This window comes from Schistocerca piceifrons, chromosome 1, assembly GCF_021461385.2.
Source record: "Schistocerca piceifrons isolate TAMUIC-IGC-003096 chromosome 1, iqSchPice1.1, whole genome shotgun sequence".
NCBI classification, from domain to species: Eukaryota; Metazoa; Arthropoda; class Insecta; order Orthoptera; family Acrididae; genus Schistocerca; species Schistocerca piceifrons.
The window spans coordinates 1,000,052,700-1,000,068,642 of NC_060138.1; the positions used below are offsets into that span (position 1 = coordinate 1,000,052,700).

Below are 15,943 nucleotides of genomic sequence, written 5' to 3' on the forward strand. Positions count from 1 at the left end.
ATTAGACATATCACACCCACTCCCCTCCCCCAGAATATAGGCAGCTGATAGTGGTCTGTGTAAAGTTACATAAATGCTTTATTTGAAGTATTAGATAAAGATAGCAGCTAAGTAGTACAGGAAGAGGAGCAGTGATATTTTTCTTAAAGCATACATATATATAATATATGCATACGTAAAGTAATATATAAGCAGTTACCATAATTATCAGTGTGACTAGATTAATGCTAGTCATAATTTGTTGTTATAGTTGAGTCAGAGTGAGTTGAGTCCTGATAGCTGCAATGGGCTGGATGCAGCAACTTGACAGGCCTACCTCAACAGATAATGTAGAGTGATTTTGTAAAAACTTTTATGGCAATGCCTCAGTGTTGTTGCAGTTCTTTAGATGGCTACTGTTTTCACCTGCAGTCATTAGTGCTTTGCTGTTAAAAGCTGGCAACAGTGCTATGAACTGTCGGGGATTTACTTAATTGTCTCGGCTATAGTAGCCTGTACTTTGTAGAAGTAGCCTGTTAATGTATACTGTGACTCATTCCCCATACATGAATGGTTTCCTCCATGATGGGATTTACATAACATAATATGTGAATGAATGAATGAATCTATCAACCAGGTCATTCCCCTTTTGTAAATCACTACACCAGCCAGATTGCTACTTTTTTTCCAGTGGCAAGTACACAGAATGAAATTCATTATTTTTTTGAGCTGAACTGTTTTTGGATTAATGCAGTACTCTGAACTGTATACTACTAAGATATCCTTTAGATCATTTTTTTAAATTTTGACAATCTTATTGCCTATGCCTGCCACAGCCATAAGAGTCCTTTTACCAAGAAAGTCCAAACTGATGGCCATCAGTTGCAACACATCCCTCCAGCTATGCACACTGTTGGGTACTGTGTTTGATTTAAGATTAGGCTACTCTAATCTAACATTTCATATTATTTAGATCTCCTTACAAATGACATCAAGCAAATTTCCTCATAGATAAATATTTATTGCTTGCACATCAAATGAATGAACCAGCCAGTTGAAAAATCCTCTTTGGCCTTTCCAGTGTGAGAGAACATTTGTTTAAGACCAGCTGTAGAACTCCTGAGATTTGATCTAAGTACTGGTCAAGCTGTTACAATATAAAACTTGCTTTACAGAAACAGACCACAGTGGCTGTTTTTTGTCTATTAATCCATAGCTTGTCTCATTACATCCCTGAAGGCTCTCCTTCATGAAGGGATTTATGGAAAATGGTATGTGTGTGAATCAATGAGTGAGTGAGTGAGCGAGTGAGTGAATGAACATGTTCCTTTTTGTACGAAATAGAATGACCTCTAATGTGTCAGGATGCAGCAATCATTTTGCTGAGAAAGTGTATTATATTTGTAATCCAACCAACACATTCAGCTTCATCGTAAGATATCATGGATATGGCCCAAGGAATACACACCTAAATAATCAAAATTTCAATTGTCTAAGCTACTAGAGATTGTTTAATATTGTAAACCAGTTTTTGTGTTTTGATGAGTCTCCTGTACTTTAAGTTGTTGTTGTTGTTGTGGTCTTCAGTCCTGAGACTGGTTTGATGCAGCTCTCCATGCTACTCTATCCTGTGCAAGCTCTTTCATCTCCCAGTACCTACTGCAACCTACATCCTTCTGAATCTGCTTTGTGTATTCATCTCTTGGTCTCCCTCTACGATTTTTACCCTCCACGCTGCCCTCCAATACTAAATTGGTGATCCCTTGATGCCTCAGAACATGTCCTACCAGCCGATCCCTTCTTCTGGTCAAGTTGTGCCACAAACTTCTCTTCTCCCCAATCCTATTCAATACTTCCTCATTAGTTATGTGATCTACCCATCTAATCTTCAGCATTCTTCTGTAGCACCACATTTCGAAAGCTTCTATTCTCTTCTTGTCCAAACTATTTATCGTCCATGTTTCACTTCCATACATGGCTACACTCCATACAAATACTTTCAGAAATGACTTCCTGACACTGGATGTTAACAAATTTCTCTTCTTCAGGAACGCTTTCCTTGCCATTGCCAGCCTACATTTTATATCCTATCTACTTCGACCATCATCAGTTATTTTGCTCCCCAAATAGCAAAACACCTTTTCTACTTAAAGTGCCTCATTTCCTAATCTAATTCCCTCAGCATCACCCGACTTAATTAGACTACATTCCATTATCCTTGTTTTGCTTTTGTTGATGTTCATCTTATATCCTCCTTTCAAGACACTGTCCATTCCATTCAACTGCTCTTCCAAGTCCTTTGCTGTCTCTGACAGAATTACAATGTTATCGGCGAACCTCAAAGTTTTATCTTCTTCTCCATGAATTTTAATACCTACTCCAAATTTTTCTTTTGTTTCCTTTACTGCTTGCTCAATATACAGATTGAACAACATCGGTGAGAGGCTACAACCCTGTCTTACTCCCTTCCCAACCACTGCTTCCCTTTCATGTCCCTCGACTCTTATAACTGCCATCTGGTTTCTGTACAAATTGTAAATAGCCTTTCGCTCCCTGTATTCTAGTCAACATTGTCAAAAGCTTTCTCTAAGTCTACAAATGCTAGAAACGTAGGTTTGCCTTTCCTTAATCTTTCTTCTAAGATAAGTCGTAAGGTCAGTATTGCCTCACGTGTTCCAGTGTTTCTACGGAATCCAAACTGATCTTCCCCGAGGTTGGCTTCTACTAGTTTTTCCATTCGTCTGTAAAGAATTCGTGTTAGTATTTTGCAGCTGTGACTTATTAAGCTGATAGTTCGGTAATTTTCACATCTGTCAACACCTGCTTTCTTTGGGATTGGAATTATTATATTCTTCTTGAAGTCTGAGGGTATTTCGCCTGTTTCATACATCTTGCTCACCAGATGGTAGAGTTTTGTCAGGACTGGCTCTCCCATGGCCGTCAGTAGTTCCAATGGAATATTGTCTACTCCGGGGGCCTTGTTTCGACTCAGGTCTTTCAGTGCTCTGTCAAACTCTTCACGCAGTATCATATCTCCCATTTCATCTTCATCTACATCCTCTTCCATTTCTATAATATTGTCCTCAAGTACATCGCCCTTGTATAGACCCTCTATATACTCCTTCCACCTTTCTGCTTTCCCTTCTTTGCTTAGAACTGGGTTTCCATCTGAGCTCTTGATATTCATACAAGTCGTTCTCTTATCTCCAAATGTATCTTTAATTTTCCTGTAGGCGGTATCTATCTTACCCCTAGTGAGATAGGCCTCTCTCTTACATTTGTCCTCTAGCCATCCCTGCTTAGCCATTTTGCACTTCCTGTCGATCTCATTTTTGAGACGTTTCTATTCCTTTTTGCCTGTTTCACTTACTGCATTTTTATATTTTCTCCTTTCATCAATTAAATTCAGTATTTCTTCTGTTACCCAAGGATTTCTACTAGCCCTCGTCTTTTTACCTACTTGATCCTCTGCTGCCTTCACTGCTTCATCCCTCAAGGCTACCCATTCTTCTTCTACTGTATATATTTCCCCCATTCCTGTCAATTGCTCCCTTATGCTCTCCCTGAATCTCTGTACAACCTCTGATTCTTTTAGTTTATCCAGGTCCCATCTGCTTAAATTCCAACCTTTTTGCAGTTTCTTCAGTTTTAATCTACAGGTCATAACCAATAGATTGTGGTCAGAGTCCACATCTGCCCCTGGAAATGTCTTACAATTTAAAACCTGGTTCCTAAATCTCTGTCTTACCATTATATAATCTATCTGATACCTTTTAGTATCTCCAGGGTTCTTCCATGTATACAACCTTCTTTCATGATTCTTAAACCAAGTGTTAGTTATGATTATGTTGTGCTCTGTGCAAAATTCTACAAGGCGGCTTCCTCTTTCATTTCTGTCCCCCAATCCATATTCACCTACTATGTTTCCTTCTCTCCCTTTTCCTACACTCGAATTCCAGTCACCCATGACTATTAAATTTTCGTCTCCCTTTACAATCTGAATAATTTCTTTTATTTCATCATACATTTCTTCAATTTCTTCGTCATCTGCAGAGCTAGTTGGCATATAAACTTGTACTACTGTAGTAGGTGTGGGCTTCGTATCTATCTTGGCCACAATAATGCGTTCACTATGCTGTTTGTAGTAGCTTACCCGCATTCCTATTTTCCTATTCATTATTAAACCTACTCCTGCATTACCCCTATTTGATTTTGTGTTTATAACCCTGTAGTCACCTGACCAGAAGTCTTGTTCCTCCTGCCACCGAACTTCACTAATTCCCACTATATCTAACTTCAACCTATCCATTTCCCTTTTTAAATTTTCTAACCTACCTGCCCGATTAAGGGATCTGACATTCCACGCTCCGATCCGTAGAACGCCAGTTTTCTTTCTCCTGATAACGACATCCTCTTGAGTAGTCCCCGCCCGGATATCCGAATGGGGGACTATTTTACCTCCGGAATATTTTACCCAAGAGGACGCCATCATCATGTAATCATACAGTAAAGCTGCATGCCCTCGGGAAAAATTACAGCTGTAGTTTCCCCTTGCTTTCAGCCGTTCGCAGTAACAGCACAGCAAGGCCGTATTGGTTATTGTTACAAGGCCAGATCAGTCAATCATCCAGACTGTTGCCCTTGCATCTACTGAAAAGTCTGCTGCCCCTCTTCAGGAACCACACGTTTGTCTGGCCTCTCAACAGATACCCCTCCGTTGTGGTTGCACCTACGGTATGGCTATCTGTATCGCTGAGGCACGCAAGCCTCCCCACCAACGGCAAGGTCCATGGTTCATGGTTAATGACTTGAATTGTATGTTATGAGACAATAAACTTCTACTTCTACTTCTACTACACCATGCTATGAGTGGTTCTAACTGTTGGCCAACACCTATAGGGCATAATGACAATTTCTTTTGAATTAATGACACTAGAGCCATGTAGCAAACATAATTGTAGTTCAAATCACTATGCACTCAGCTTCATAGCAAAAATAGTCATTGTTCTATTTAAGAAATGAGCACATTCTGCAACTAAAATAATATATTTTCCATTACTTCCGGAGTCACTGCATATGCTAACTTCATGATACTGTTTGTTTTTACTTTTATTCTGTGAAAATTGCTTATCAGTTACTCACGTCATTCAGGAAATGTTCACTGTGATAGTTTTAGGTGAATCACATTTTGCACGCAAGATTAAGTAACACCGGTTTAGTTTTTATATTATCGAAAAACTATATAAAAAAATTACTGGAAAGAAAGCTTCATGTGTGTGTGTGTGTGTGTGTGTGTGTGTGTGTGTGAGATCACAAATGAGACAAAAATGCAGAAATCATTACTGTAGGCACAGATTCTGTAGCTATATTTCTGGTTAGAGTAGTTTTTAGCCCCAAATTATGTAAACATATCACCACTAGGAAATATTTACCTTTCCGATGTACTCCTGGTATAAATGGCTTCAGCACACCTATTGCATATGTCTGCTTTGAATATCTGACTGTAATTACTTCTGGATTCATCCCAAACAAAACAGCTCCTTTCAAAATCGAAAGTCCCATTTCCTTAAATAAAATAACATAGCAATTAATAATCAAGCAACTAATTTCTCAGTTTAATCAACACTTATAACTAACAAACTTCATACATCAATAATCTAGTTTCAAAACACTCATTTTTATTGAATAAAAGTAGAAAGTAGATCATCATTTCTTATTCTATTTTTATCTAATTAGTTGACTTCAGCATAAATGGAACATCACTTATGGCACAAAATAGTGCATTAAGTGATAGAATAAACTCTGGTGATGGTAATAAGATCACATTGTGTAATGAAATCACTTGCGGCATTATACTTGATGCACGTTACATTTATTGCAAGTTACTACATTGTTTCATCTTTCTTGATGTATGCTGCCAGCACAACTGTTATAAAAATGATGAATTCTGCCACTGTACAGCAGTTTCTTCAAGGTGTTCTGAAAATATATTGTTTAAAGTAACTGATGCTATAATTGCAAACAGAAGCTTTTCCTTTGGTATTGTCAAGATCTAATGATGTATTGGTAAATGGCACCAGTGCCTATGATTCTCACAGGACACTCAGAATGTACATGCAGTGCTCTTCATGGAATGGTATTACAAATATGTTATATGAATTGCTGGTAAACCTGTTGGGACCAGCCCATATTAGCCTGCCTCAGCCACACTGGTTCATGTAGCATGAGTAGACTTAGTCTGGTTCAATTTGCCAGGTCCTACTCTACCCTGGTTGGCCCACCTGGCTTCACTTTACCAGGCTGGCATTGGCTGAAATAACTGATTGACTTGTTAGCCTATAAAGCTAACACCACACATCACCTTATGTGTACACTGGCTTGTAGTTTTGCTAGCTTGAAATTAAAGTTATTCATCATCATAATTAATTGTTTTGTTTTGTTTTGTTTTCTTACAAAATAACTGTTATCACACACTTTTTTGCAGTTCCTCAGATGCAATTGCGGTTTGGTCCAGCATGGTAGAAGAGCACTCTAATGATCAACCCAGGGGTGGAAATGGTTTTTTCTGAGTCACAGAGAAAATAGTACATCCACAGAGCTTTTTATCCATGTCAGATTAAGAATCTGGTAAATGAACAGAAGGACAAGTATCATTACAGTTGTGGATACAGAATCACTGCATGAAAAGAACTACCCATCATTGTGTTCTTTTAATTAGCATTGTTTAATTTGAACTATTTTGATGTGGATGTAATCTAGTGAGAGCCACTAGAGTCACAGGGTGGTACTGTATGAATGCTGTGAACATGCTTCCATCTCAAATAAAATAATGGGAAGCTACTGAGTCTATCTTAATGTGTCAACATGTGAACTTTTAGATAGTGAATGGAAAAAGTACTCAGAGGAATGAGGTCAGGAGGGAGACATATTTTTGGATAAAATGTTCTCGGTTAACTTTCCATGTCAGATTAGAATAAAATCTCAAGCTTTGATGTTTTAATTCTTGTACCAGTCATTTCACTTCTTATAAATATAGTTACCTGGTTTTAGATGTACAAAATGAAACTACACCAAAGAATAAAAGCCTGTAATCAAAGAAGACCATATTTGGTGACTGAGCTTCTGAGAATGCCACACTTGAGAATGTCAGTATGTGTTTTGAAGATAAGGTGAGACTGCACCAAAAGGCAAGCAAGCCAGACAGCTTTTCTGCTGGAAATTATTGGTAGGCATGAAAGATTTTAGCCATTACTGCTGCTACTTTATTTTGAGAAATAAGTTCAGGAGCCCACACAAAATGTAAATGATTGTAATGACAATTAGACACCTTAGCAAAACTTACTTCACTTTTTTGTGAGCAGAAAATTTCCATTCTACATCTGCATCAATACTCTGCAGTCCACCTTACGGTGCTTAGTGGAAGGTACCCCTTACCATTAATAGTCATTTCCTTCCCTGTTCCACCTGCAAATAGAACAAGGGAAAAATGACTCTTTATATGCCTCCATATGAGCCCTAATTTCACATATGTTATCTTCGTGGTCCTTATGCATAATGTATGTTGGAGGCATCAGAATTGTTCTGCAGTTAGCTTCATATGTCAGTTCTCTAAATGTTCTCAATAGCGCTTTTCAAAAAGTTCATCACCTTCCCTCCAGTAATTCCCATTTGAGTTCCCCAAACATTTCCGTAACGCTTTCATGCTGTTCAAACATACTGAAAACCAATCTAGCAGCCCACATCTGAGCTGCTTCAGTGCCTTCCTTTAATCCAACCTGGTATGGATTCCAACACTCAAGCAGTACTCAGACATGACTGTGTCAAGAGGGACACTATTAATACTGTATCTGAACATTACAGGTTTGTTTTTTCTCCTCATCCACATTAACGTACATTTTTCTACATTTAGACAGCTGCCATTCATCATACCAACTAGAAATTTTGTCTAAGTCATCTTGTATCCTTCTGAAATCACTCAATTTTGACATCTTACCATACACCACAGCATCATCAGCAAATAACCACAGAATGCGCCCACCCTGTCCACCAAATCACTTATGTATATAGAGAATAACAATGGTCCTATCAACTTCCCTTGGGCACTCCTAATGATATCCTTGTTCCTGACGAACACTCGCCAGCAACAAAACCATGCTGGATTCCATAACTTAATAAGTCTTTGATCCCCTCACATATCTTTGAGCCTATTCCATATGCTTGTACCTTCTTTAACAGCCTGCAATGGAGCACCATGTCAAATGCTTTCCAAAAATTTAGAAATATGGAACCTGCCTGTTGCCCTTCACGTTATATCATGTGAGAAAGGGGCAAGCAAAGCTTCACATGAGTGATGCTTTCTAAAACCATGCTGATTCATGAACATAAGCTTGTCAGTCTGAAGAAAATTTATTATATTTCAACTGAGTATATGTTCAAGGATTCTGCAGCAAACTGATGTTAGGGATACTGTTCTGTAATTCTGCAGATCCATTCTTTGGCCATTTTATACACAGGGGTCACCTGCACTTTTTTCCAGTTGCTTGGGACTTTGTGAAGGATGAGAGAGCCACCATAAATGCAAGCTAAGAAAGGGCCAATGTTGTTGAGTGCTCTTTGAAAAACTGAATTGGGATTCCATCTGGACTTGGTGACTTATTTGATTTCAGCTCCTGCAGCTGTTTCTCTACCCCAGGGATACTTACTAATATGTCACTCATACAGGAGTCTGATGTTCAAATGATGACATGTTTGTATCCTTCTCCCTTGGTGTCTTCAACTGACGCACTACACTGTTCATCAAGTGACAGGATGGAAGCCTTAGACCCACTTAGCAATTTTACATAGGATCAGAATTTTCTTGGGTTCTCTGCCATATCTTTTGCTAAGGTTTGATGGCGGTAGTAATTGTATGTTTCACACACAGATCTTTTCTCAGATTCACAAATCTCTATTAACCTATGCTTGTTGTGATCTGCATATTCTCTTTTGAACTGAGAGTACAACAGCCTCTGTTGCCTCAGTGTTTTCCAAATCATTTTGTTAAACCATGGTTGGTCTTTTCTTAATCCACTTACTAAGCAAATAATTCTCCAGACCATGATTTACAATCTGCTTTAACTTTGTCCATAATTCCTCTATATTGATCTTACTGGAACCAAGTGATGTCACTTCACTGTCTAAGTAAAATGCTAACAACTGCTTATCTGCTCTTTCTAACAGAAACACTCTCCTAGCCTTCTTAACTGATTTATTAAAATTTTCCAGTGCAATATCAGGCCACATCCAGTGCTTCCTTCCTGTCAAGTTGTACGTCATCAAGTGTACACGTCATGGAGCAGCTGGGATACTGTAGAAGATGTTCCATGCCAGTACTAAAGACCCTCTTGTGGAATTTAAGTCTCCAAAGTCCATATCAAGCACCATGTATGGGGTGCAACTAATCAAAAGCATGATTAAATTTTTCTGTGTGTTCATACGCAGTTCTTTTGGATTCATGATTTGAGAATCTGGCTACTTTACACAGCTTCCCCAGTAGTGTAGGTTTCATGCATCCTGCTTGTGTTATTTAGAGATATGACACGCCAAATCCTATGGGAGAAGCTCGGAATGGGCACTAGTTCAGTCGTAAACTGGTGGAGGCATCGTTGTAGAGGCTGTCCAGTTGATGGTCACTCTGCAGTTCCTGGTCAACATCCCCAAAGTTCACAGAAGCAGAGACAACCGCACCAAACTCAGGACAAACAGTTTGAGATGGTACTGTCCATCCCAGAAACATGGCGAATGTCTGTGGAGAACTATGAGACATATTCCAACTGGAGGGGCTGATGCGGCAAATGTTTGGTGTTGTTCATGTGTAATGCATGAATGATGGGCTTCTGGTTGGTATAAATAATGAAGGAAAGGGCTTCTACTGATGGGCGGAAGTATTTTACCTCATACACCACAAGCAACTCACAGTCATAGGCACATCAAGTGTGCTAGCTGCAAGCTGGTTGCTGGTACTTTCTTATAGCTCCCAAGTCCCGCTCTCCAAGAGGGTATCTGTATGGCAGCTGCTTACAGGTTAGTGGTACTCTGGGTGGGCCAGTTTCTTTGCCACATCCACACGCTGTGTCCAGGACGTAGGACTTGCAGAAAGTAATTTACAGAAAACATGTCTGCACAATGAGACATTGCACAATATATGTGCTCAACACTGTTCCCAGGGAGTGTACACTCCTCAGTGATTGAGCAAAATGTCCAATCATGTAACTGCCAGAGAATGATGGCTGACTGAGCAGATGAAACTGATAATTATCTTCCCAGCCCATGGGGCACCGTGTACTTCATGGTCATGAAGCAACAAGATGGACAAATGGACAGCTCTGTCTTAATAATTCCTTGTGCATTGTGGGGATCTCACATTGAGTTTTAACCACATGGCCTGCATCAATTACCATTGCCAACTTTGGCCCAAGTAAAAAGATATTCGTCTGCATTGAGCTTCTTCTTTCTTCTTGTAGACAAAGTAAATGGCTTATCTGGAACAAGGGTCCCATAGGGAACTTTAGCAAGTAATCCTGTACTCTCTGCTATACTCCAAGTCTTCCAAGCCAAAATGTTGGCATCAGGGAAAGCTTCAAGGCCACCATAGCCACTGCCCCAAACAACGGCCATGGTCAGCCACGTACTGCCTTCAAAAACAGCTTGTATATCACGGGTGAACTCCATTCGTAGTCCATGAAAAACATTAGGGCCACCCATAAGCTGCTGTTTATTAAACTGTCCACTCAAATCAATGTCTATTGCTCTCAGTGTTTTATACACTGGAGCACTGTGTCACCAGCGATGATGATAGGCTCATTGCAAAGGCATTGCTGAGGCCAACTTTAGCCCAGATAAAAAGATAGTCATCTGCATTGAGGTTCTTCTTTCTTCTTGTAGACACAGTAAGCGGCTTATCTGGAAGAAGTGTCCCATAAGGAATTTTAGCAAGTAATTGTGTACTCTCTGCTATATTCCAAGTCTTCCAAGCCAGGATGTTAGCATCAGGGAAAGCTTCAAGGCCACCACAATCAGGTTTTCATAACATTTCTTATGTCAACTTTCTTCATTGAATGCCAAAATATTTCATTGTCTCCCACTTACACAGTGTGAAATGATCACTGTAATGAAGTAAGAGATGCGCAGAAGGATTTAGGGTTCATTTTCCCCACATGCTATTTGAGAGCAGAATGTAAGAAAATAGTGTGAAAGTAGTTTTATGAATCCTCTGCTAAACACTTAAGTGTGAATTGTAGAGTAATCTTGTAGATGTGGATGTAATGCCTTGACAAAACCTAAATTCAGTCAAGCAGTTCTTTTCATAGAAAACAACTAAATCAAGTGTTCAAAATGTGAATGACATTCTAATTATATATAATTATTTGGTCAGATTCTCAACAAAATTGTTTACTGTATAACTGTGTAGATTTCTATCATATTAGAGAATGCATACATAACTTTTTATTTTTATTTTATTATTATTATTTATTTTCAGGCTGATGCACAGAACTTACAAGAAACATAAGCTTCCTGATTCTTGTTTGTTGAGACTAATCGCTTGATGAGATATTCTGTGATAGCAACGTTTGCAATGCAAGTATTTTTCAATTATATAGTTGAACTTTCTTATAACAACATCAGTTACAATGACAACTTGGCTATTTCTATGTTATGGCACATTCCTCATAACGAACATACTTCTCTTCCCTGCTTAATACAACAAATGTATATGCATGTACATCACATATAACATAATTTTCAGCCTCAGTTAGCAACAAGATTTACCAAGAATTAGTATACTGTAGAATGAAATCTGTTGTTGTAATATGGCAACCTGGTGTATTATTCTCTCCTCCCTTCTATCAACAATTGGCGTACTATAGATTCCTTATCTCATTGTTACCCTAGCGCATTCATACTACAGTAGTGGTGACAATTATAGAACTCATCACCAGTGCACGTGATGTCAGTTACCATAGCAATTTGTTATGAAATGCACACATTTTAAAACAGCACAGCCCATAAAAGATAAGTTTTAATGGTGGAAAAAAAGTGAAAGTGATTCATGAAATCAAGAATGGAGTTAAAAAAGGTGACGTGTGTCATCAATTTGGCCTTGTAAATTCCACAGCCCAAAGATTTGGAAGAAAAAGGATAAAATTGTTACTGCATTTGAAGAAAATGGACCCAAAATTAAGTGGTTACAAAAAGCTCAACAGAGGAATGTGGATGAAGTGCTGCTTAAGTGGTTTAAATAGCATTAGTGGACCTCTCCCTATGGTGAAAGCAGAGGAATTTGCCAGTAAATTAAAAGATGAGGAATTTTGTGTGCATCGAATGCTGGATTGACAGATTCAAGCAATGTCAGCACATTACTTTTGGCAAAATGAGTGGTAAAACCAACAGTGTGAATACTGAAACAATCCAACGATGGCTCACTACCATGTGGCCTACAATTCATGAAGGACGTGTAGACTGCAACATCTTTAATGCAGATGAGACTGGCATTTTCTTTAAATTGACACCTAACACAACTCTGAAATTCAAGAATGAAAAATGTTTTGGTGGTAAGTTGTCTAATGAAAGAATAACAATTCTGGTTCGTGCTAACACATATGGAACTGCAAAGAAACAATTGTTTTGTGATAGATAAATTAAAAAATTCTAGGTGTTTTAAGCATGTAAAAAATCTGCCAGTACACTACAAGGTTAGTAAAAAGTCCTGGATGACCTTTGAGCTTTTTGAAGCCAAAATAAGGTACTGGGATCGGGAGCTCACAATTCAGAAGAGGAAGATACTGGTTCTTGTTGACAACTGTCCAGCACATCCTGTATTCTCTGGTTTGGAGAATATTAAGCTTGTTTTTCTTGCTGCAAATACGACAAGCTTATTGTAGCCCATAGACCAAGGAGTAATTAGGAGTCTTAAATGCCCTATCATGAGCTCATATTATTGAAAATGATACAATGCATAGCGAGAAAGCAGAATTATTCTATCACACTGATGTATCCAATCAGATGCATTACCACAGTCTGGAGCTGGATCACAACCCAAACCATCAAGAACTGTTTCTGTCATGGGAGGAATCACAACTGAAGGAATAAATGGCACCAAAACTGAAGACATGTTCAATGACTCTGATGTCTGCTGCTATCTGCATTGCTGCCAGAAATCAGCTGTGATATTCTCAGTCAGTGCAACTATTAAACATATGTAACAGTATGATGACATTGTTACAATCAAAGTGCAAACTGAAGACAAAATTGCAAATGAAGTGAAGAATCAGGTCCACAGTGACCTTGAAATGGGTGAGGGAGATGAAGAAGAAGAGGAAGAAGAAAGAAATGAAGTGCCTGTCCCTACTGGGAGGGACACTTTAGAAGCCACTAGAATTGTAAACATATTCTATGAAGTGAGGGGAGGAAGCAGTGAAACTGAAAATGAAATAATGAACATAGAATGTAATTTTGAAAGTATGTATTGGGCAGAGTAAAATGACTGATTACTTTACTCCTAAATAAAGACGTTTGGTGAATATTTGACAAACTGTTGCATGTACTGTGTTCATGTAAGCTTAAGAGTGAATACTGTACGTAAAAGAAAATAAGGCTAAATAAATTTGTTCTTTTCCATTTGCTATCACAATAGACTGAAAATACAAATCTCATTTACAACTACACTCATTTATATCAACCTAATTTTCAATGTCCTTTGGATGTTGTTATGGCAATGCTCCACTGTATTTTGTAAAATCTCTTGCATGGAAATGTAAATGTACAAGTGACTATTTATGCTGTGGCAAAACAGCCCTTGCAGCTTTAGTTTATCCTACACACTAGGGAAGACTGCATGGAACATTTTGAAGTTTCAAGGTGTAGGTTAGATGGGCACTGCAGATGTAGTTCATGGAGTGAGCAATGCGGCCTGTGTCTGGTCCCGGCTAATGAGTGCAGTTAATGAGCAATGGATAGCCTGGTCTGGGCTAGCCTGGTGCCATGAAGGACTGACTGAGATTGTAGTGGGCTGCCGTGGGCTAGCAGTCTACAATGTCTGGATCTGGTTGAGACCATGTACGTCAACAATTAGGATAGTGGGTGCATAGTGCATATAATTAAAACAGCGTACCTCATTTGTACTTTCAGTTGTTTATAGCTAATTATAAAGATCTGTTTTTACTTATATTATTCTGCAGTACATTTCCCATAAATCTTTATTTAATTTTTCAAGGAATTCAAAGGAGCAGCACTGGGTGACAAACACGCTGTGACAACCAAGTCATATGTATCTGAAGAACTGAATTACTAGATATCGGTAGCCACTCCATGCATTAATTTTTCCATTCCTGAATAACACTATGTGTTGATAAAATGTGGAGGGAAAAGATTTATGCTTACCAAGGAACAGCAACAGGCATGGCACAAACTACAGTTCAGATGTATTTATTTAAACACTAGTTTCTAGATCTGAATATTTACTCCATGAACAACAGAGAGGAATGATGTTTGAACCCTAACACTGGTATCATTTTCCTTTGTGCTTTTGTTATATCTCAGTTTGAATAAACAAAAGCTTCCTCCAAGTTAAAAAATGTCAGGAGGATCCACTTAATGAAGCTGAAATGATTACAATCCAATGCCACATCCATTTTTCTTTCTATTCCTCAGGGTATTATTCTGTTAAACAGCATTCAGGCATGAGACACTGAAGTTAGTATGTGATAATTCAGTCTTTCATCAAGCAGAATGTTTGTTGATTTTTATCCATGGATCATGTTTTATAATGATATTATCATGTGTAAAGAGCACTAAGAAAAATGTGTAGATTGTTTGCTAGTTCAACGCACACACAGAAGAAATAGCTCTTGTAATAATAAAATGACTATAAATGTAGATTGATAAGCAATGGAATCAACATATGGAACAATATATATCTTACAGAGTACAGACATTAACAAGATGGCGCTCGGTACACAGTACAAGATGGCGCCCAGTACACAGTGTAACGACACATCGCTCTGCCACAAAAAGGAAAAAACTATCAGTTCTCTGTGTAAACAGTGCAACAATCGTGTAATGAAAGGTATCTAATGCGTAAAGTGCAATTTCTGGCTGCACGAAAAGTGAGCAAAAGTAAGCCTAAAACTCATAAACGACGATTCTCCGTGGACGTGCCCAGTATGTTTACAAAGTGAAACAACCTACCTAGAAAATACGATCAAATCAAAGGACGAAATAATCAGACTGCTGCAAGGTGATATTAAATTGCTTAGAAGTGAAATTGTGTCTCCTAAGGAAGTAAACGCGAAGTTACAAAGTGATTTGGCACCCTGTATTTGTGGGAATGAAGTACCAAACACGGAAAAAAAACTGTGAAAATTGTAGTGTGCAATCTACGAATCCTGTGCCTAGTGTAGAAAGGAACAGTGAAAATTATCATGGGCAAAATACAATCGAAAAAGACGCAGGGTTTTTAAACTGCGGAAAATCTGTAAGTAAATACAGCTGGAAAACAGTGACATATAATAAAAGGGTGAAACGTGAAATTGCCCTACAAAAGCAGAGTAACGAAAAGGAGTTCTTTGTTATTGGCGATTCTATATTAAAAAATGTAGTTTCACCAAACTGTGAAATAGATGTTCGCCCTGGTATCTGACCTCATCAGCTCAACAAACATTTTAAAAATCTCTTAAGTGCAAAACAGTTACAACTAAAAAGGGAAACGATCCAAAGACCAATTACGAAGGTGTTTTTATTCATTCTGGGACGAATTCAATACGAAGCACCAGTCAGGGAGAAATTGTAAGTGAGACGAGAAACATCATTCTTTCAGCCAAAGCACTGTACATAAACTCAAGATTGGTTATAAGTGGAATTCTGCACAGAAGGTCAGTAAGCAGTTCTTATATAAGCAACATAAACAGTGCAGTCAGGGAACAGTGCG

At 38.4% G+C, this 15,943-nt stretch overlaps 1 protein-coding gene across 1 annotated transcript in view; it reads right to left on the reverse strand.

Moving 5' to 3' along the window:
• Nucleotides 1–15,943, reverse strand: part of LOC124777106 (heat shock 70 kDa protein 12A-like) — a 210,236-nt gene that overhangs the window by 53,625 nt on the left and 140,668 nt on the right. Inside the window, exon 11 of the mRNA XM_047252393.1 lies at nt 5,412–5,544. Coding sequence (XP_047108349.1) covers nt 5,412–5,544 — 133 coding nt within the window. The remainder of the gene's footprint in view (nt 1–5,411; nt 5,545–15,943) is intronic.